Source organism: Coregonus lavaretus, assembly GCF_964263955.1.
Source record: "Coregonus lavaretus genome assembly, chromosome: 15".
NCBI lineage: Eukaryota > Metazoa > Chordata > Actinopteri > Salmoniformes > Salmonidae > Coregonus > Coregonus lavaretus.
The window spans coordinates 24,737,962-24,761,886 of NC_140002.1; the positions used below are offsets into that span (position 1 = coordinate 24,737,962).

Below are 23,925 nucleotides of genomic sequence, written 5' to 3' on the forward strand. Positions count from 1 at the left end.
CGGGGTGAGATCTTGCGTGGAGCCCCAGATCGAGGGAGATTATCAGTGGTCTTGTATGTCTTCCATTTCCTAATAATTGCTCCCACAGTTGATTTCTTCAAACCAAGCTGCTTACCTATTGCTGATTCAGTCTTCCCAGCCTGGTGCAGGTCTACAATTTTGTTTCTGGTGTCCTTTGACAGCTCTTTGGTCTTGGCCATAGTGGAGTTTGGAGTGTGACTGTTTGAGGTTGTGGACAGGTGTCTTTTATACTGCTAACAAGTTCAAACAGGTGCCATTAATACAGGTAACGAGTGGAGGACAGAGGAGCCTCTTAAAGAAGAAGTTACAGGTCTGTGAGAGCCAGAAATCTTGCTTGTTTGTAGGTGACCAAATACTTATTTTCCACCATAGTTTGCAAATAAATTCATTAAAAATCCTACAATGTGATTTTCTGGATTTTTTTCCTCAATTTGTCTGTCATAGTTGATGTGTACCTATGATGAAAATTACAGGCCTCTCTCATCTTTTTAAGTGGGAGAACTTGCACAATTGGTGGCTGACTAAATACTTTTTTCCCCCACTGTATATATATATATATATATATATACAGTGCATTATTGAAATATACAATATCTATTCAGACTCAATAAATGTGGTTGTGTGAATTTGTCTATTTTGGATTTATATAGATTGTTACATTACATAATACTGGAAAACTGGTCCCGAATGGATATTTCAGCATGTAAACATGTGAAACATCCTCCAGTCTCACTGTTGCGAAGTGTTATTATGCGCTTCCCTGTAATAAATGTTCTGCCACCTCAGTATTCTTTCAGAGAATGAGTTACCAGTGGCCTGTTCCATCATCCTCTTCCCATAACTCCCAAGCTTTATGTGCTGTAGCCAACTTTTCTAGCATGACAATGATACATACAGCATGGATAGGGCTAATGTTATCAGTCTTAACATCAAAACATCAGGAGTCTACATTTCATTTTGTATGTTTGATAAGCCACTGCTCTTCTGCATACACATCTCACATATAATCTCACTCATTATTTACTGTTAATTACAGTGTCCCAAGAAAGCGGGGAAACATGTTGACGGTTAAGACATGATGCAAATCTATTGCATAGTTATTAGTTCCCCTTACAAATTATAAAAATCTAATGTCAGGGCAAAAGAGTCCCCAGTTCCTTATCCTAGCAAACCACTTCCCTATTCTACAACTGAAAAATAACGTCTAACATAGCAAAGAGAAATTAACTATAAAGTTAGCTTGGAATGACTCAATATTGCATATTCATTTGCCTCAACTCTACCCAGAGATGTTGCTAGATGTCCACAAGTGGTGGGGGGAAATGTTCATGTCTACCTGACCTGTTGTGTTTACTGAACAAGAGATCACTTATAAGTTGAGCATAGGTGCCTTGTAGGGGGGGATTCTAGAGAGGAGGAGGAGGGAACTCTAGGGTCCACATGGCTGTCTCTTAGTGGCCCCGCAGAGCCCATCAAGCTGTTCTGGTGGTAGAGCATCATGCTGTGGAGAGGCAGGTACTCTGGCTCATGATCAGGTAGTGGTGGATTGGGCTGTGGTGGCCGGAGCTCCCTGTCCACCCCCAGCTCCAGGCCTGGCCTCTCATACTGGGCCTGGGCCTGGAGCAGCTTCCCCTGGGGGATTCCTGAGTTGATTCCAGACCCTGCCCTGCTGTGGATCCTGTTGAGCATGTCGGTGAGGGACCGAGGGCTGCCGGACACCGAGGGGGAGGGGCTCATCTCCAGGCTACGCAGGGCACTCTCAGGTAGGTGCATCCTGTTGACCTTGGGGGGCAGGGGGAGAGGGTAGTCGAACTCAGCCTGATGGGGCTGTGGCTGCTGCTGCTGGGCCTGGTGGTCTGATGTGTGGCTGTGGCTATGGGAGAGTTCTGGTGTTGGACCACTTGGACCTCCTCGGTGGTGAGGAGGGTGAGGCCCCACTGGTTTTCTGCTCTGTGCCTGGGGCCTCCTGAAGCCAACAGACCCTGGGTGGTGAGTCTGGCCCAGTGGAGGGTGTGGGAGGAAGAGAGGAGAAGCCATGTTTGATAAACCAGTATGCCTGGCTTCGTTATGCTGCCCAGGGCTGAAATAGAACAACAGAGTACAGTTTCAGATTATTATTTTTATTTTTATCAAATCATCATCCTATAGAAATACTGGACTGATAAGAAGAATTATGATTCTCGTTCATAATTCATTGCTGATGATTTGATTTAATACACTTTTAAGATAGAAAAAAATTGATGTTTCTGCCACTAATGGTCTTGATCATCCTACCTGCCATAGTCCCTGGTAGTAGGTGTGTTGTGTGTGTGGGTGTTGTGGGTCATTGGGTCCTGGACCCCCCAACCCTCCTGGCCACAGTTCATGAAGGCAGAGATGAATGGGTTAGGGGCAGCAGAGACAGACGTGATGTCATCAGTCCTGTATCCTGCTGCACCATGGGAATTCACTGAGCTAGAGCTGGAGACGATGACGTCAGCCTCATCATCTGACTCCACTGGTCTGGATCCTACCAAGACAATAAGGACAGGACAGAACAGAACAGGGCCCGTATTCATTTAGTGTCTCAGAAAAGGAGAGCTGATCTAGGATCCATGTAATCGTATTCATCGTTATCTAAATGGCAAACTGATCCTAGATCAGCACTCCAACTCTGAGACACTATGAATACAGGCTCAGATGCTAGAACAGTAAGGAGAGACGATGCATGGAGATTCCTTCACCTTCCACTTTGACGAACTCTTTAAAATTCTCTCAAATGAACTTTAGAGGACGGGTATAGAATGACTACGTAGATAGCCTACTACAGTCTTTTGATTGTCTCAAAAGGAAATAATGACACCTGCTGGCTATTTTCTTAAGCAGTTTCCTTTTCCCATGTTAGGCAAGATCAATAGACAGCTGGCTTGACTATCATAGCTAGATTTTTCATTGTATAAAATAGAAATTAGTTCTTTAGAAATTAGGTGTAATGTTTACAATTTCCTTTACAGATATTTGCATAAACTCTGTTATAAACTCTGTATGTGACTATACCATTTGAAGATTTCAATTCCATCTGGAGTTCATTTAGTTTGTCGGAGCTCTGACCTTCCATTTCTCTGAACCTACAGAGAGAAAGTATTGTCATTATTCACAGTCTCTTAGTAACATGATAGTGACATGTACCAGTAAAGTGTAAAAGAACATGTCACTTAATTGATCAGTGAGTCGACTAAGTACCATTCCAATTCTGCACAATCATCATATCTACCACTGAGCAAACAATTAAAAGGTTTACCAAGAGGAACCTATTGAAGACTATATGATTGACCAACAAATTTGATAGTTATTCTGAGTCATACTGGGAGGAGTATTGCATCACTTTCAAGTGAGAGTTGCAGTTCATGTTTCAAGCTACTAGAAGGCTGTCTGAAGGTCTCTTACCTTTTTCTGTTCAGCCCATTGTCACGAAAGCCTTTTGCAAAGGGGTTGTTGTCTATCTTGAGTTTTGTTATCTGTTGGGTAAATTAGCATGCCTCATTTATTATAGTACTGTACACCACAGGAGGTTGGTGGCACCTTAATTGGGGAGAATGGGCTCGTTCTAATGCCTGGAGCGGAATTGTGGAATGGTATCAAATGCATCAAACAAATCAAATCAAATCAAATTGTATTTGTCACATGCGCCAAATACAACAGGTGTAGACCTTACCGGGAAATGCTTACTTACAAGCCCTTAACCAACAATACAGTTCAAGAAATAGAGTTAAGAAAATATTTACTAAATAAACAAAAGTTTTAAAAAATGTTTTAACACAATAAAATAACTATAATGTCAATGTAAATAGTCCGGGTGGCCATTTGATTAATTGTTCAGCAGTCTTATGGCTTGTAGGTAGAAGCTGTTAAGGAGCCATTTGGACACAGTACTCTTGGCACTCCGGTACCGCTTGCCGTGCGGTAGCAGAGAGAACAGTCTATGACTTGGGTGACTGGAGTCTTTGACAATTTTTTGGGCCTTCCAGGTGTTTGATGCCATTCCATGTGCTCCATTCTGGCCATTATTATGAGCCGTTCTCCCCTCAACAACCGCTGTGCTCTTATTATGCTCTCTGTAGCAGCATTTGACATTCCAGACTTTACAAGCACTGTCCATATTCAACTTCCAGAGGACACTCTAATCAACACAATTGGATTAGAGTTGTTCCAGTATCTCCTTCTGGGAGAATCCCAAGGGTGTCCTGGCCTTACCTCGGAGTTCTGGTAGGCAGTGACAGCTATGAAGGCTGCCTCTGGGAAGGTGAAGCGCAGGTAGCCCCCTGACAGAGGATTGTAGGGGTCTGGAGACTGGACGATGTGCAGGCGGGGCTGGTACTTATGCATGGAGTGAAGAACCACCTGCAGAACATATGATGATACCTGTTACTACTGTGCCTGTCAACACATACTCTCCATCTCATCCAACATCAGGGTTCTCCAACTGGCGGCCCGCGGGCCAAATGGTTTTATTTGGCCCCCCAAGTTTTCAGATAAAAAATTAACATATATCTTTTTTGTTTACTTGTTGGACATAATAGACTGTAAAACACCAGCTCCAAGTGATTTTAATTTAAGAAATATGTTCCCAAGTATTCCCACACATAATAGAGAGACACGTGATCGCATACAAGGTTTGAATGATTATGTTTTAGTCAAACATTATATCTTCTTGCAGTCAATTTGCAGTCTACAAATGATTTGTAATTATGTTTACATTTTAGTCATTTACTAGATGCTCTTATCCAGAGCGACTTACATGAGCAATTAGGGTTAAGTGCCTTGCTCAAGGGCACATCTACAGATTTTTCTGTCGGCTCAGGGTTTGCTAAAATTCTAATAGTTTGCCTAATTTCAATTTATGTGACAAAACAAGCAAGTATAGTGTAGAGAATCATTGTACCATCTAAACTGCTGTGAAATGTATTTTACATAACCAAAAATATAGTACCTTCAGCTGTTTGAAGCTGATGTACAAAACTGAAAGTAAAAGAGGCTAAAACTAAACTTAAGCACGAGAAAGCATAGAAACAGCGCACATAGAACAGATCTACCGCTTATTAGACTTGTTTTCAACGTGGATGACAGATCTATAACTCACATTTCTATGTGAATTTGGTTGTGTTGCCCAAAACATTACATATTGCAGCTTTAAGTTACATTCAGTGGCTATCAGCTCTTTTTTAAATGTTATAAATAGTGCCAGGGTCCTTCCATGCCAAGCCTTACCAGGCCATTGGAGTTTAGGGTGTTGTTGGTGAGTTTGAGCTTATGGAAGGAAACAGGGTACTGCATCCACCTCTCCCCCAGGGAGGGAGAGTCTGGGTGGATGAAGTAGCGGTTGGGAAGGTGGGGCTCGGTCATACCACTCACCTCCCAGCGATCCCTGCTCCACTGCACAGGACAGAGATACAGTTTAGTGTCTATACACATTGATAACAAGCACCTTCTGCAGTTTTGAATCTAACATATTTTTCTGAAGCTTATCAATCTAAACACAAACACTAATCTACAATTTTTGTGTGCGTTTGTGTGTGTGTGTTGTGGTAGCAACATTTAAATAAACAGTAGACTAATGCTGGGAGGGGTAGGGTGAGGTACCTTGTATTTGTCGTCATCAAACGGGACCATGTCCATCATCAACACATACTTTGCTCGAGGATTCAACCCTGTCACAGTGACTCTGCAGCTCGGAAACATTCGCCTATGAAATACAATCAGGCGGGAAGTTTGAACAATATTGAACTAACTGGTTAGGAGAGACCGGGGCACAAAGTAACACAGGGCACAAAGTAACAACTAAACTCAAATTAGAAACCACGTAGAAAGGTCAAAGATGTTATTCAATGTGCTAATGCTTGATTAGTGTATCTACATGCCTAGGAACTTTTGCTTAAATCCATCAATTTTTCAGGAAGAATTCTCAATATTCTTGCCGACCCTCTTTTTTTTAATATATAATTTTTATCAGTAAGAAGAGGTATTTTGATTGGTATAGCTAATGACAATAATTATTGTTGAATTTTCTCACAAAACTCAGATTAAACTCAGATTTGTAGTGGGGGCAATTTTGAACATTTGTTACAATTAACCTCTTATCTAAAATTCTATGGTATTTTAAATGGTATTTAGAAACATTCACATAATTATATAAAATGTCACTTCTTTACATCAAGTTTGCAATTACAACTAAGATAATACCTTAGAAAAAGGAAAAAATAAAATTAATACTTTTGAATGTTAAAAGTATCCTATATATAATACACTGCTCAAAAAAATTAAGGGAACACTTAAACAACACAATGTAACTCCAAGTCAATCACACTTCTGTGAAATCAAACTGTCCACTTAGGAAGCAACACTGATTGACAATACATTTCACATGCTGTTGTGCAAATGGAATAGACAACAGGTGGAAATTATAGGCAATTAGCAAGACACCCCCAATAAAGAAGTGGTTCTGCAGGTGGTGACCACAGACCACTTTTCAGTTCCTATGCTTCCTGGCTTATGTTTTGGTCACTTTTGAATGATGGCGGTGCTTTCACTCAAGTGGTAGCATGAGACGGAGTCTACAACCCACACAAGTGGCTCAGGTAGTGCAGCATATCCAGGATGGCACATCAATGCGAGCTGTGGCAAGAAGGTTTGCTGTGTCTGTCAGCGTAGTGTCCAGAGCATGGAGGCGCTACCAGGAGACAGGCCAGTACATCAGGAGACGTGGAGGAGGCCGTAGGAGGGCAACAACCCAGCAGCAGGACCGCTACCTCCGCCTTTGTGGAAGGAGGAGCAGGCAGGAGGAGCACTGCCAGAGCCCTGCAAAATAACCTCCAGCAGGCCACAAATGTGCATGTGTCTGCTCAAACGGTCAGAAACAGACTCCATGAGGGTGGTATGAGGGCCCGACGTCCACAGGTGGGGGTTGTGCTTACAGTCCAACACCGTGCAGGACGTTTGGCATTTGCCAGAGAACACCAAGATTGGCAAATTCGCCACTGGTGCCCTGTGCTCTTCACAGATGCAGGTTCACACTGAGCACATGTGACAGACGTGACAGAGTCTGGAGACGCCGTGGAGAACGTTCTGCTGCCTGCAACATCCTCCAGCATGACTGGTTTGGCGGTGGGTCAGTCATGGTGTGGGGTGGCATTTCTTTGGGGGGCCGCACAGCCCTCCATGTGCTCGCCAGAGGTAGCCTGACTGCCATTAGGTACCGAGATGAGATCCTCAGACCCCTTGTGAGACCATATGCTGGTGCGGTTGGCCCTGGGTTCCTCCTAATGCAAGACAATGCTAGACCTCATGTGGCTGGAGTGTGTCAGCAGTTCCTGCAAGAGGAAGGCATTGATGCTATGGACCGCCCGTTCCCCAGACCTGAATCCAATTGAGCACATCTGGGACATCATGTCTCGCTCCATCCACCAATGCCACGTTGCACCACAGACTGTCCAGGAGTTGGCGGATGCTTTAGTCCAGGTCTGGGAGGAGATCCCTCAGGAGACCATCCGCCACCTCATCAGGAGCATGCCCAGGCGTTGTATGGAGGTCATACAGGCACGTGGAGGCCACACACACTACTGAGCCTCATTTTGACTTGTTTTAAGGACATTACATCAAAGTTGGATCAGCCTGTAGTGTGGTTTTCCACTTTAATTTTGAGGGTGACTCCAAATCCAGACCTCCATGGGTTGATACATTTGATTTCCATTGATAATTTTTGTGTGATTTTGTTGTCAGCACATTCAACTATGTAAAGAAAAAAGTATTTCATAAGATTATTTCATTCATTCAGATCTAGGATGTGTTCCCTTTTTTTTTTTAGCAGTGTATATACATTTTGGCTACTCCGTTTTTGGTCAATATGACATGCCTAAAACATATATTTTAGTCAATGTAGTGTCAATGTAGTCTCATGCACCCCAAAAATCTGAGGGCACACAAAGTACGTGAGGATGGCTGGAGGGTGGTCCGTAGGGAGGCTATGCCCCCCGTCCGTAAATTGGAGAATGTAGCATTATTCAAATACCCCAAACAGCTTTTTCCTGCAATCTAGAGACATCATTATGCTTAATTCTATGTATAAATATATATATAATTTTTCTTCATATCTAAGTATACCTCTCGAGCTGTCTGTATCCTCCTGACTGGTGTTTTTTGTATTTTTTGCAACTAAATATGCTTCTCTGCATCTCTGTAAAACTACTAGCCACTAGCTACCAAGAAGTCATTTCAGGCTATCGATCAAGTTAGAGTAGCTAGCTTGTCTAACTATCTTAGCTGGCATACCTGCTGGCAATGTTGGTAGACTTTATATATATATATATATATATATATATATATATATATATATATATATATATATATATATATATATACACAGTGGGGAGAACAAGTATTTGATACACTACCGATTTTGCAGGTTTTCCTACTTACAAAGCATGTAGAGGTCTGTAATTTTTATCATAGGTACACTTCAACTGTGAGAGACGGAATCTAAAACAAAAATCCAGAAAATCACATTGTATGATTTTTAAGTAATTAATTTGCATTTTATTGCATGATATAAGTATTTGATCACCTACCAACCAGTAAGAATTCCGGCTCTCACAGACCTGTTAGTTTTTCTTTAAGAAGCCCTCCTGTTCTCCACTCATTACCTGTATTAACTGCACCTGTTTGAACTTGTTACCTGTATAAAAGACACCTGTCCACACACTCAATCAAACAGACTCCAACCCCAAGAACACCATCCCAATCGTGAAGCATGGAGGTGGAAACATCATTCTTTGGGGATGCTTTTCTGCAAAGGGGACAGGATGACTGCACCGTATTGAGGGGAGGATGGATGGGGCCATGTATCGCGAGATCTTGGCCAACAACCTCCTTTCCTCAGTAAGAGCATTGAAGGTGGGTCGTAGCTGGGTCTTCCAGCATGACAACGACCCGAAACACACAGCCAGGGCAACTAAGGAGTGGCTCCGTAAGAAGCATCTCAATGTCCTGGAGTGGCCTAGCCAGTCTCCAGACCTGAACCCAATAGAAAATCTTTGGAGGGAGCTGAAAGTCCGTATTGCCCAGCGACAGCCCCGAAACCTGAAGGATCTGGAGAAGGTCTGTATGGAGGAGTGGGCCAAAATCCCTGCTGCAGTGTGTGCAAACCTGGTCAAGACCTACAGGAAACGTATGATCTCTGTAATTGCAAACAAAGGTTTCTGTACCAAATATTAAGTTCTGCTTTTCTGATGTATCAAATACTTATGTCATGCAATAAAATGCAAATTAATTACTTAAAAATCATACAATGTGATTTTCTGGATTTTTGTTTTAGATTCCGTCTCTCACAGTTGAAGTGTACCTATGATAAAAATTACAGACCTCTACATGCTTTGTAAGTAGGAAAACCTGCAAAATTGGCAGTGTATCAAATTCTTGTTCTCCCCACTGTATATATATATATATATATATATATATGTGTGTGTGTATTTATTTTTTCTATTTTTATTTTCTTTACGGAACAAATCTGAGGGCACATGCTCCTGTGCCCCCTATGGGCATGACGCCTCTGACCCTAGCCTTGGTACCAGTCTTTAGCTAATCCACTCCCTGTAGTCCATGTCATGTGCCAAAAAGACTGGCCTTTCTGCCATCTTTAAATATGAACATTCTAGAATTAATGAACTGGAGGAGAACAGAGGATTTGATCCTGATTCGATCACCGCTATCCTCCAATCACAACGATTATGCAAATATTGGAACTCATAACTTTTTTATCCACAGACCACGTTGGAATCCAGTTGCTAAGCAACCGTTTTTTATTTGTCCAGATTAAAAACCAGTCTATCAAAAGCACTGAGGTACTAATGGTAAAAAAAAATGGTAAATTCTCAAAGTAAATGCCAACCACAAAATGTCTTAGTTTTAATCGTCAAAATACAACAACTTGCCTAGCTACCAGCTAAATGTTTGTTTTAGAATTTGTTATAAATTCTAATTCTATTTTCGAGGCTCGTGTTGTGTGACAAAACTATACATTTTAGAGTGGCCTTTTATTACAAGGTGTACCTGTGTAATAATCATACTGTTTAATCAGCTTATTGATATGCCACACCTGTCAGGTGGATGGATTATCTAGGCAAAGGAGAAATGCTCACTAACAGGGATGTAAACAAATTTGTGCACAACATTTCAGAGAAATAAGCTTTTTGTGTGTAAGGAAAATTTCTGGGATCTTTTATTTCAGCTCATGAAACATGGGACCAACACTTTACATGTTGCGTTTATATTTTTGTTCAGTGTGGTAACCGCAGTCTGCAGATAGACATTGGAAAGGCCAGTCTCTTTGGCAATGACAAGGAGTGGAACGTTAGCTAAAGAGACTGGTACTCAGACTACTCTTACGCCGCCTACGGGGTTAATTGTACATTTTGACTTCTGCCACTTTCTGTTGACTTGTAAAGGACTGGTATGTTCTAGAAATGTAGTTACAGTGTGTAATGGTAGCTGAGATATGTATGTTGCTTGTATAAAACATTATTAATAAATCAAATACAATTTTCATAAATAAGCAAAAGACAACGTGTTACTTTGTGCCCCATATTACTATCGGTTATTCAATTTCATAAAAAAATAGTGGTTCTTCGCATAATCAACCTTGAAAAAAAATGTCTCAACAGAATGACTCTGAGACTAGGCCTATGTCCCAAAACAGTCACCAAATGGAAATTACATTATTTTAGGCTATCATATTTCATTAATTTATAATATTTCTATCACTCATTTTTCATGTTTCTGACAAGGGGTTATTATGAAGGCCTATGGCTACCGCTATTTATCATCCACACATCCTACCTTCCTGTTTTGGTGATGAGCATCTCAGTTCCTATATCTCCGAATTGTTCCCATAGCTCGCGACCCTGGAGCGACACCCGGACTTGAAGAGCTGAAAGCTCGGGTTCACACCCGACTTTACCGCCGCTGTCCCAAGACTGGCCCCGCAGAACCGCATCTTTCCAATCTAGTGGAAGGTATTTATTTACGTCATTCATAGCAAATATTAGGGTTATGTTTTTTAGTCCACAAAACTATGACAATAGACTACATAAATAGATAACCACTGGGCAGACACTGGTTGACACAACGTTGTTTCCACGTAATTTCAAAGTGGAATAGATGTGGAGTTGACGTCTGTGCCCAGTGGGATAGGCTACCCCTCTCAATAGGAAAGAGCAATATCTGTATTGTTAGGCTCAATTAGGACTTTTAAACACTATAATGCAACATGTCCAAAACATTTGGTCATGTTGTCTATCCATTAAACACAAACCTACCTGGTGGACAATAGCCATAGTTCTTGGGCTGAGAGTTGAGTGGGTATGGGTAGTCACCACACAGCGGCCTCTCCTCATGCAGATACATGGCCTTGGAGCTCCAGTCAGTGCTCTTGTTGTTAATCCCTCTCAGATTTACTCCAAACTCGAATTCAGTGATATGCACTTGAGGTCTGATTAGGGCGGGCAGGGTGGCTATCCTCTATACCTTTTCCTCCCATATGGAGGAAGACAGAGGTGTGTATGTGTATGTATGTATGTGTGTGTGTGTTTGTGTGTGTGTGTTGGGACATCAATCAGAACCCCACTTTGATCTTTACACAGTTTAGAGTAACCTACATGTTGTTGTGTGAAAAGAGGGGAGCAGGGAGGGGGAGGGTGGTGTTCAGTATAGGCAGCTAGGCATTGGGGTTCCCCAACTTCAAAACCCCCAACTCCCAGGCCAGGCGCTAATCACCTGGGCAGTTTGGCCTGCCATTACTACAGGAAGCTGGTTCCAGCTCCTTTATTATACTGGCTGACCAGACAGACACAGAACAGAAGGCAGGGAGTGTCAATGCAGAGATGTGTGTAGAGTGACACCTTGATCCCTCAGTAACTACCTCCAGTCCACACCACACTGTCACTGGTCTGGTCTGGGGACTGGACTTGGGCTCTACAGGGATGGCCTGGCTCGTTGAGATGTGGCTTGTTTATGACAAATATCGTCATGATACCTAAATACCTAAACACTTCTGAGCTTCTCTAATGTAGTAAATGCTGACACAAAAAATATATTTGTCTTTGGTCTTCAAGGCAAGAGGGTGGAATTATTAATGTGGTTGTATGATTAAACAATATATTAAATTAAAATATTAGGAATGGATAAATCATTCTACATTTGAATTGCATATTTGAGAGAACATACAAATCTCTTATCCCAGCATATGAAGAGGGCCTACAAAGAACCTGTATGGACTGGAGACTCATGTTCTGCTCTTATGTTATGTAGAGGTAAAACAGAACATTACAGGACAGTTATATGAATGTCTATAAATAGTAACTTACTTTCCTTCATCGTACTACATTAGAAAATTAACTGCATCAGATTCATTACCCAAGATTATCAGTTTTTAGGGATATTTATTTATTCCATCTGATAGATAATTCATCAAATTAAGAGCAAATGTAGGTTGATTTAGATGTGAAATGTGAAACTGAATTCTTACAGAGTAAAGCAAATGTGTATTATTATTATTTATCATTCCACACTTAAATAAATTACGTTTTTGTCCTCCTACTCTTTAATGTCTGGCTGGCCGCAGAAATACATTTTTATTTGAATGCGCTGTAAAATTCACAGAAATCTCAATTTATTCTCTGGTGCCTGGTGTCCCTCCAACTCTTTGCTGATAAAGTGTTGGAGTGTCACCAGGCACCTCAATGGTGCCGCCCAGATAGGCCTGCTAACGTCTTTATCTGTAGGCTAGACCCAACCACTCACACCCCCCTGGTCCCCCGCCCAAACTGGGGAGCCTGTCTCCACAGTAACTGGGCTAAGTTGTCGCCCCCACCTCTGTCCTCACCCCCAAACCGTGTCACCCAACACCTCCCACGTGCATCATCCATATTTATTTTATTTCAATTTTGTTGAAATATGATACAAATATTGTGGCAGAAAATATAATGCCAACCACAATAAATGCTCCTGAAAGATGGTTGCAGTTATATTTGATATGTAGATGATTCAAACCACTAACATTTATATCAAGAAGAGTCATTGCATAATATTCAGTTGAAATCAGCTGCTGATAGTTGGAAAACCTTCCCGATGTAGTCAAGATCTAAGACACAATCAATTGCATTTGCCATGACGTGAACTATAAAGTATTTGTGGTGGGGAAGAACTGTCAAATATTATATGTCACATTTTTGAAAGTTTTAAGACAGAAATTATTTCAGTTGGCTGTTTCTTAGGATGTTCTCTTAAAGTCATACTGTTGAATCATTCAGTGACTTCAATAACCAGTTCAGTGGAGGTCATGTTTGAACAATAGGTCATGTTTGCTTGGGTGAGTTTGAATGTTGACAAAAGAGACTTAGACAATATGTTAAACAAAACACCTTTTAAAATGCAAGCTGGAACGATAGGTCAAATAAACCAGCCAAAATAAGGCCAAAAAACTTGCTTTGGGATGGGTGTGTACGGGGGCATGGAGGGGCGTCAAACGAGATGTCAAACACCTGATGTTGCAAAACTGTTTGGGCTCTGATTAGAAGGGGTGGGGGCACATCATTAGGTCAGAGGCAAACGGGACCAGACCCAGAGCGTGATAGATAAGGCGGCCACAGCTCTGATGTCATCACCATATGCAAATGAGCTGGTGGCCTTAAAGGAGACCTTTGCGAGCTGTCAGGAGTCTGTGAACAATGTGGTGGTGTTGGAGACGTGCTGGCTGTCGTAAACCAGAGCAGCGTGGTGATAGAAAACCTCCAACGCCCTTAATTAACACTTTTTTCTTCAAGAGGAGAGAGTGAGGACAACGCAGACAGACCAGACGTGGAGGTGAGGTGAACACTTGAAGGCCCACTCTGTGATATTTACAGCCATTTTGATCACTTAACCCAGTCACGCTAAACCTCTGAAGCTGTCAATTGGGCTTAATTTGAAGGGGATAATTAGGGGAGAGAGCTGATGTTTAGTGGTTTAGAGAAGGTCCTCTATTAAGATACTCTGCAAGTGGTTTCTTTAAGTTAACCACAAGCAATTGCATCAAGGGAACTCATGTACATGGTATCGGTATATAATGCAATGTGGGACCTGCACTTGGTTAGTCTTGCAATAGGACTTCAATAGATTTGATTAAGAAATTGATTAACATTTCTGTGGATCATGCATGAATTTGTTGTCTGGGAAAATATAATTCTGTAATATAGCATGCATATTGTATTCGTACCCCGGGTGGTTGACTTCTCAGAATATGTTATAACACATTGATAACATATTGACTCAACCCTGTTTCTGTACATATTTGTTTGTGTATTAATTTAATATGTAATATCCATATTTTTTTCTTCCAACAGGTTTATTCATTTAGGCAAAGTCATCATGGGACATTGTTTGTTGGTCTTGTACCCTGGACAGGATATCATCATATACTGTAAGTTCGTTATGGTGACACTACAGTATAGATGATGTACTATCCAGGGTCTCATTCCCCCTCCAGCTACTATCAGCACACACACACGCACTGTTGACGGTTGGAAGCTAGAGGGTGGCAATCTAACCGTTACCATTACTTCGTTTTAGCAATGGTAAGGGTTCTATTGACGCCTCTCAATGTCATAGCTACAGTAGTACACACATGGACAGATGCTGCTGGCGGTTGGAAGCTAGAGGGTGGCGCTCAAACCGTTACCATTACTGAGTTTTAGTAATGGTAAGGGTTCTAATGCTGCTTCTCAATGTCACCTGGAGTTGCGTTAAAGGAAACTAAAAACTGGTGGACTGGTCTCTTGTCTTCCTTGTAAGAAGTCGCATTTGATTACAACACCTTAGTGATACCAAGAACCAAAGTTGTGTTTAAGAGCTGATTTTGATATTTTAATTGTAAGATGTTTGTTGACTTGTGAAATAAAGTTTCAAATGAAAAACCAAAGAATGACTATCAATGTCTTGGTGTACATCTCACTCGGAAGGTGAAATACTGTACCAAGGTTACCACCTCAATGGATTGACAGGTTACACATATAAAATTGTCTGAAAGCATACATATTATTATTTGTTTTTTATGTATTTATAATTTCATATACTCCTTGCAGTGTACAGCTTTTTAAAAGCAGTTGGTTTGTCTAATCGAAGATTACCTCTAGCATTCTGCACTAAACATACGGTTGTTAGGAGTGTAACTGCGAGTGTAATCAATGGAGAGCAGCTGTTTCTGTACACAGTGAACAGAGACATCCCAGCCCTCTCTCTCCCCCCTTCTTTCTTCTCACTGTCTCTCTCTCTTCATTGAGACACCCCAGCCCTCACTCTCTTTATCTCTCTCTCCCTCTCTGTGGCCTTGCTTTAGGCCACAGGGCATACACTTGTTATTCATCAAGATAGCCTGGATAGTGACAGCGCATAGAGCAAACTTACAGGGAGGGGGAGAATTGAACCTAATCACCATTATCTGAACCATTTTACCAGCAGGTTATCACTCCATTTTACCAGCAGGTTAGCGCTCCATTTTACCAGCAGGTTAGCGCTCCATTTTACCAGCAGGTTAGTGCTCAATTTTACCAGTAGGTTAGTGCTCAATTTTGCCTTCCATTAAAGAGAAACAATTCAGTCCTCAGGGGTTTTGCTTTGAGAGAGAGAATAAGAAAGAGAGAGAGAGAGAGAGAGAAAGAGAGAGAGAGAGAGGGCTATAAATCAAGGCTTGAGGGGACAGTGATGCTATTGTCAGCTGACAAAGAGAGAGAGACGGGGTGGATAGCACATTTTACATTTTAGTCATTTAGCAGACGCTCTTATCCAGAGCGACTTACAGATTTTTCACCTAGTCGGCTCAGGGATTAGAACCAGCGACCTTTCGGTTACTGGCACAACACTCTTACCCACTAAGCTACCTGCCGCCCCAACAGGGACATTCGACATACAGAACGTGACTGTGCTACTCCCAGTTCAATTATCAGCAGGCCAGGTGAGGCAGAAGTCTACTGCCAAGGGGAAGGTTCTGGGAGCCTAAAATAAACCATTAACCTTTTCACAGCTTGCCTCACCACACACACACCAAAATATAGCCATTTAAAGAGAGAGGTAAAAATTATAATTCCTAGAAAATATGTTACAGAAGCTCTGAAAGAAAAATATATGCAAGTCATCCTTTACTCAAGAGCAATGCTTATGCAAGAATACAGTATGATGACCCTTGAGAGAAGTGACTGTAGAAAAGGCTGGGGGGAAAAAAAAGGGGGAGAGAGCTGTCGCTCTGTGTTTCTGTTAACTCTCTCTAGCTGACTCATGATGAGCACTCACATGCTCTCAGCAGCACAGTTTGTCCACAGTCAAGCAATATAAACCAGTCAGATCTCTCATTGAATATAGTGTAGGGATGTAGCTCAGTTGGTAGAGCATGGTGTTTGCAACGCCAGGGTTGTGGGTTCAATTCCCACGGGGGGCCAGTATGAAAAAAAAAAAAAACGAACTGTAAGTCGCTCTGGATAAGAGCGTCTGCTAAATGACTTAAAATGTAAAAATGTTAAAAAAATAGTGTCCAAAGAATCCGTAAACTCCAACAGTGTTAATTTCCAACACACTAGGCCACCATAATACTGTGTTTGCCCCAGATTATCATAATCCTCTTCAGTTCTTCACCTTCACTGAGAGCCTCAGCTTGACCTCCCTGAGGAACACAATGCTCAGGTCCTCTCTGGCTATCCTGGCAACTATCTGACCAGCCTGGCCAATCACCATTTAAAGAACAGAGGAAAGGAAATACATTATATTAATATGAGCATGCATTTCAATATGATGCCAATGTTTTAAATCCACAAGAGGACCCCAGTTACCACAGCAGATAAGAATAATGTATACTGTAATATTCACTCAGTCCTAACAACCAAATATACAGTAAATCAATTACTTTCAACTTTGTCATGATTCACTTAACTGAATGAAAACTAGAGAGTAGTCTGGTGCAGGGATCAAGGGTCAAGTTTAAATCACTGAGCACTGCTGCACCACTGCAGATGTAGGCTCACATTCATCCAGTCTGTCTGACATGAAAAAAGTATGGTTTAAAAAGGAGTCTGCTCAAATATTTACAAGTTATTACAGGCTAAAGAACTCCAGGTATAGAGTGACTTGAAGCTCAAAAGTCTGAAAAAACGGTTAATCTACACATGTATTCATCAGTCAGAGAACACATGGCTGAGCAGCTTAATCTCTTAAACATTAGGGGGAAATGGTTGTGACAGGATACAGATCAGAGTTGGGGTCAATTCCATTTCAATTCAGTCAATTGAGGAAGGACATTGAAAGTCCTATTCCAATTTCCCTCGTTGCTCGGAACATAAATTGAAATGTTCAGTTTACTTCCTAACTGAATAAACTGATTTGAAATGGAATTGACCCCAACCCTGATAGAGATGTAAAAGCAAGCTGTAGAATCACTATGGGAATGTGATGTAAGGGGGGAGGGGAAGAAGTCCAAAACAGCCGATTCAGATGAACTATCTATTGACACATTGACAGGCCTGTGTGAAGGGCCACACACATAGAGCATGGAACCTCGATCTGTCTGTGAGAAAGTTCCTGTTGCTTCTCTCCTTCTTGTTTTTATCTTCTTCCACTGATGGCTTCTCACGTGTTCGTTAGTATCTGGGTAGTTCGGTTGGTGGGGGTGCTCATTGACATGTTTCACAACAGGGGACATATACAGTGCCCTCCGTAATTATTGGGACAGTGAAGTATTTTTTCTTCTTTTAGCTCTATACTCCAAACAATATCTAAATTACAGCACTTTTTGTACATAGTCCCCCCATTTTAGGGGAGCAAAAGTATTGGAACAAATTCACTTATTTGTGTATTAAAGTAGTCAATAGTTTGGTATTTGTTCCCATATTCCTAGCACGCAATGACTACATCAAGCTTGTGGCTCTACAAATTTGTTGGATGCATTTGCTCTTTGTTTTGGTTGTGTTTCAGATTATTTTGTGCCCAATAGAAATTAATGGTAAGTAATGTATTGCGTCATTTTGGAGTCACTTTTATTGTAAATAAATGTGGATGCTACCATGATTACAGATAATCCTGAATGAATCGTGAATAATGATGAGTGAGAAAGTTAAAGACACACAAATATCATACCCCCAAGACATGCTAACCTCTCACCATTACAATAACAGGGGAGGTTAGCATTTTTGGGGGTGGGTATGATACTTGTGCGTCTCATCATTATTCACCTAACTTTTGACTACTTTAATACACATATAAGTGAATTTGTCCCAATACTTTTGCTCCCCTAAAATGGGGGGACTATGTACAAAAAGTGCTGTAATTTCTAAACGGTTCAACCGATATGGATGAAAACACCTTCAAATTAAAGCTGCACTTTAACCTCATAGTCATTGTTTGATTTCAAATCCAAAATGTTGAAGTATACAGCCAAAAGAAAAGAAAAATGCTTCACTGTCCCAATAATTACAGAGGGCACTGTATCTAAATCAATATTGAAAATAGTACTGAGAAATGCAGCACACTTACCATGTGACTTTCTTTCTTCACATAGTTTTATTGCTATATCCAGCTCTCCATTCTCCCTGTCGTGTCACAAGTCAATCAACTGCAATTGCGAGAAAATAATAGTTAATATAATTTCAAAGGTAGTACTACCGTGAGTATTTCTCTATTCGCGCTACAATGTTTATGTCTGGCACATAATCATCATATATTAGGGACTAAAGAGTAAATCATTGTGATTTGACACTGTACCTACAATATATCTCAAGCTGGGATAAGAGATAGCTCTTGACAGTTAGAACATCACTGTGGTATTGCCAAGAACCAGGCTTTGACCCCACTACTAGGTACCTCTGTAGGACAGACAGACAAGACATGATGTCAATAGCAATCTTAGTTGTCACACATCAACATAGAGGCAATTGCTTTCCATGGCTCTTAAATTACTTTAATTATTCCACAATGAGTGTACTTGTCTACTTGGTATCAGATTTGCTTCTAGTCCCTATATGACCATAAGCTACCATCACCTTCAGTGTCTCCACATCCTCTCTATCCACAGCAGAGAGCATGAAGACATCCTTGAAGTGGGCCCAGCCCTGTTGGGTCTTCAGAGCCCTAAGCTGCTCCTTACTCAGCCCTGACTGGGCCTCACTGCACTCACCAGGAGCCACATCACCACCTGGCTCACCCTCATCTCCAGACCCTGGTGTCCTGGTGTCCCTGTCCGTCCTCCTCTCAGCCCAGGGGGGCTTGATCATACTGCGGACCTGCAGCTTCCGCACATTCACCACTCCACATGTCAGATCTGCTGTGATCTCCAACAACCTGCTCTTGCTCTTCAGCAAGTCAACCTGTGCCATACACACAGTAGAGGGTTCATGTGACAATTCATATGGAGTAGACAGTTCCTAGTATATTACATCATAATAATACATTATATCATATGACAACCACGATCTCACTTCAGTGCATATGATCAGTGTTATTATTGACTTTGAGACAAGGCCACGGAGAGAGGATGAGGTTTGCATACGTGTGCTATATAAATAGAGAAGTACTTTATTGAGAACTAGGACTACTAGGACATCTGGGTACTGGGTCAGGCATTTAAGGACTTCAAAGTCTAGCTTGTTGCAGGCCTACTTGTCCGACACATCCACCATTATCACCACTGAAGACATAACAACAACAAGAGGACATAAACACAATGGCATAGACCATAGACACTCACTCCTAATTCTATATACATGCCTGATCCACTTGTGTCAATGCAGTGCATTGTCATTTGCCAACTAAATTATTTATTTCAAAGGAATTGCAAAATGTGTGGGACCACATACTGTTTAAAAAGTATAGACTAGACTGTCTGAAAAGCAATAGCCGCGTAATGGCCGAGTTAGACCAGTCATCTGTGTGCCCGAAAAGTTGCAAAAAGTGAAGAGTCGTGCAGTACCAAGGTCAGCTTCCTTGACTGTATTCCAAGGATCCTCGAGGAGAAACTTCTCCAGCTGGTGCCTGTGGAGAAGATAAATAGCCCCTTTGAAGATTCACCTATTTCATTTTAGCACAGCAATACCACAGTAATGAAACCGGTGTAACAAATCACCTCTTGACTTTTGAAGGTGTAGTGAGTCCAGGAGTGTCCAGTAAAATCTAGAGAGAATGTATAAGTATGCATGTATAAGTGTGGTTATCTAATAAATATAAAGTTTGTATATTGGACACTGTGCTTCTACATCTGCATTGCTTGCTGTTTGGGGTTTTAGGCTGTGTTTCTGTATAACACTTTGTGACATCTGCTACGTAAAAATGGCTTTCTAAATACATTTGATTGATTGATTAATACTGTACATAATGTAACACGGCCCTGATAAAATAATGAACAATTGCCAAATTGCTCAATGCATGGTCTGAGAGGTGATTCTCACTTACAATCTGTGCGTCATCTACTGTGAGAACACCAAGGGCACGGGACCGTGTGGTATGCACTTTCTTGGAAACAGCAAACCCCTACAAGAGATCATGTTCAAAGAAACTGGTGTTAATGGAAAATACACTCCAGGCTGACTCAGAGTGACTCATGATGTTTACAGCTTAAACTGAAGAAACTGGCCAGTACAATAAAGTGAACTACCTTTCTGCCAAGCAGTTGGTTGGACAGTGTGGACTTCCCAGCATTTGGGGCACCAATAATGGCCACACTTAAAACCTTTGAGTTCTCTGGTTGATCTGGATCCTTCACCAGCAATGATATTTGCTTAGCTGAAACAAGAGTTTAGGGGTTGACATCACAAATATGAGTAAAATATGAGGTACATAATACAGATCTACAGAATACAGGGGCATATGTAATATTCATACTATAGTCTAGACATTCAGTACGCAGCATCTGGATAAGGAGAACGTGTACTATTATGCCCGGAGGTAACCCCCTTTTGTTTTCAGAGGCAGCAGAAGCAGCAGCAGCAGTTGTGATTACCGCTGTCGGCCAGAACTGAGGCTGGATAGTGATAAAGACCGTCATCTGTCTCTGCCGCTTTGCCTTTCGTCAGTCTGCTCAAAAACGCATCCGATGTAATAAAACAGGCGGGGGTGAAGCGAAAACCCTGTCCATTAATGGTCCCTGGACGACGGGCAGCCCATCCTAAACCAAAGCAACAGAAAGAGACATCGAGAATATCATCATCACTGCGTATCCCTGCCAGGTAACTGATGCAACGGCTGTGCCTAGTTCACAATGTCGCAGGAATCAGATTTTTTTTAAACAACTAATTATAGCTAAATTACATGCATGTAACCTGACATCAATGGAGCTATTTCCTCAAAATGAAATAACTAGCTAGCTGGATAAGGCATGGCTGTCAAAAAATCATATTATTGCAGACCCATTCCAGTTTATGTATTGTTTCAGACAAAATATAGTATATTTCTGGGTGGGAGAAAGGCTATTACATTCATATGATCGCTTATTAATTTGAGAGAAAGCTAAGCAGATAAGGTAGAAGATGACTGACCAGTTCTGAGAAACGGTGACACATTTAACAGTGGCGCAGAGATGTTGATAACGACTCTCGGAAAATATACAGATTTTCGGAAAATCGAGATGCTCACACGGAAAGCCATTTATGATATAAACCTATCTCGCCGAGTTATCGATGAAATTCCAACATATTTCGGTGACTCTATCCGAAACGCAAGGTTACTTCATAGCGTGATTGTTTACTTTCACATTGCACTAGGGGCGCAGCCATGATGGATAAACCAAAGAGTGGTTTTGTCTGTGGAAGAGGTTCTGCTATGTTATTGTGGCGAGCCATTGGCTTTACCGCCCCCTAGCGAACAAGAGGAGGAAACGCCATTGATCTTGCTTGACTTCTGATGCCATCTCCTGTCAAATACTCTCAGTCTCAACCTCAATGGAAACTGTGAATTTTGGATCACATTATAGAAAACCACATAATGTAGAAGTATGCATTCAATAGCTGACACATCACAAACAATTTAAAGCTGTCTTCAGTTTGAGAGGGATGTTAAAACTGTAAAGTGCTGCACCTGAGAAAGAGCACCTACCAGCTCTCTGCATTACATCCATGATAAATAATGTGTCTTCTGAGCCATTGCTATTGGCCATAATAGCAATCTCTCTGCTGCTTATCTTTGGCAAATAATAGTCAACTGAAAGTAAATTAACTTGAGCTTTTAGTGATGATATAGGCCTATGGATCATCAAACTGAGAAAAATGGCTTGATAATATACATGAAAAATACAGCAACAGACAAGTCTGCCATTACAGATTGTCAGTCCCCGAAGGCTATTTACCTACCCCTTGGAGCTGACTTGTTTATCCACATGCACCCCAGTTTTGGAAAACACTGCAGTCGAAACACCCAGGGCTTTAGCAACATGTTATCATGAGGAATATGCAGCAACGATGCCTAAATGTCCTTACTTACTAATTCACAAAGAGAAGTTGACAAAAATTGGATTTGATTATACAAAAGTCTGCTCTAAGGTTAATTTAAGGATAAGGGAGTGCATTTGTAGTTGATCGATTGATTTGTTCTATTTTATGATGTTGTTTTCAGTCTCCTTCCTCGCAAGTAAAGCAAGAGAGAGCAGATGTTTCCTCATAGTCCATCAAACATGCCGGCTGCTTGTTAGTCTTCCAGGACTCCCTCAGGGCGTAACAAACACCTCCAGTGGGGAGGATGATATAGGATATCAGGTAGCTCACAATCTGTCATCATCCAACTCTAAAAGTTGTGCAGAAAAAGATGGAGCAACAAAATCAGAGCCTTTAGCAGACACTCACTGTAGGATATTTACATTTTAGTCATTTAGCAGACGCTCTTATCCAGAGCGACTTACAGTTAGTGAGTGCATACATTATATTTTTAATATTGGCCCCCCGTGGGAATCGAACCCACAACCCTGGCGTTGCAAACACCATGCTCTGTCAACTGAGCTACATCCCTGCCGGCCATTCCCTCCCCTACCCTGGACGACGCTGGGCCAATTGTGCGCCGCCCCATGGGTCTCCCGGTCACGGCCGGCTACGACAGAGCCTGGATTCGAACCAGGATCTCTAGTGGCACAGCTAGCACTGCGATGCAGTGCCTTAGACCACTGCGCCACTCGGATAGACTTTCAATGGAACTAGAAACTGAAGGATATTTGAGGATCAGTATGTTTGAACTGAGCTCTCTCTCGCGCGCTTTCAAACACGCACAGACTTACACACGCATGCACACACACACACGCACACACACACTCACACACACACATGCACACATTCATTCAAGGCCTTTGCTCCCTCAGGGCTTTCCTCACATGGCCATTTCACGTGGGAGTGCATCAGAGTTCTTTCTATGACTGCATTAACTTTGGCCTTCAAAAAGGGAAAGGGCTCTCTCCAAAAAGAACAAAATGGCTGTGCCTGCAAACTATTTAATCATAAATTATTGTAGAGCCCATGTTGCCATTTAAAGTGCACTTGGCAAGTGGAATTGGAATACTGTCATAGAAGATCTCTTCTCTGCTCTGGTTCATTTTCCAATTCATTCTATTCTCAATCTTGCATCTGTGATGTTTGATAGCAGTAATGTTTCTTAATTGTCATCAACAATGAAGCCAGGAACCTCCCCCATAACATACAATGAATTCCATTCCTCTTGCTCATCTATGTTGACTCCAGGCAGAAAGTAACTCCTGTCACGTCAAATTTACCCAGCGTCTCCTATAGCAGTCAGACTAACTAGATGTGCCGTAACAGGCAGCTGCTAGAGTGATGCTGTCAACCTTGCTGCTGGCGAGGAATAACAAAGTTTATGAAATAATAAGCATGA

At 41.6% G+C, this 23,925-nt stretch overlaps 2 protein-coding genes across 2 annotated transcripts; both read right to left on the reverse strand.

The window, feature by feature from the left end:
* Positions 1–605: 605 nt before the first annotated feature.
* On the reverse strand, positions 606–11,454 carry tbx16l (T-box transcription factor 16, like; the record flags this gene model as incomplete). The annotated part of the gene is made up of 9 exons (XM_084178890.1): positions 606–2,101; positions 2,296–2,530; positions 3,058–3,128; positions 3,448–3,518; positions 4,255–4,401; positions 5,269–5,433; positions 5,641–5,743; positions 10,888–11,053; positions 11,367–11,454. The coding sequence occupies 9 exons, from the start codon at positions 11,452–11,454 to the stop codon at positions 1,387–1,389; spliced, it is 1,761 nt and encodes a 586-aa protein (XP_084035016.1). The 3' UTR covers positions 606–1,386.
* A 7,594-nt stretch (positions 11,455–19,048) lies between these two features.
* Positions 19,049–21,817, reverse strand: LOC311143084 (GTPase Era, mitochondrial-like). The gene is made up of 7 exons (XM_084178891.1): positions 21,594–21,817; positions 21,059–21,223; positions 20,714–20,841; positions 20,512–20,589; positions 20,186–20,232; positions 19,938–20,094; positions 19,049–19,430 (listed from the first exon to the last, which is right to left on the reverse strand). The coding sequence occupies exons 1-7, from the start codon at positions 21,700–21,702 to the stop codon at positions 19,053–19,055; spliced, it is 1,062 nt and encodes a 353-aa protein (XP_084035017.1). The 5' UTR covers positions 21,703–21,817; the 3' UTR covers positions 19,049–19,052.
* Between the last annotated feature and the right edge of the window lie 2,108 nt (positions 21,818–23,925).

Excerpts from the sequence above, each read along its gene's own strand:
- LOC311143084 (XM_084178891.1), bottom strand. The coding sequence starts at position 21,702 with ATGGCTTTCCGTGTGAGCATCTCGATTTTCCGAAAATCTGTATATTTT. Across the intron at positions 20,233-20,511 it reads CAGTAGATGACGCACAGATT|ATTTTACTGGACACTCCTGG; the intron begins GTAAGTGAGAAT and ends CATTCTCTCTAG. Across the intron at positions 19,431-19,937 it reads ATTGCTTTTCAGACAGTCTA|GTTGACTTGCTGAAGAGCAA; the intron begins GTCTATACTTTT and ends TGTATGGCACAG.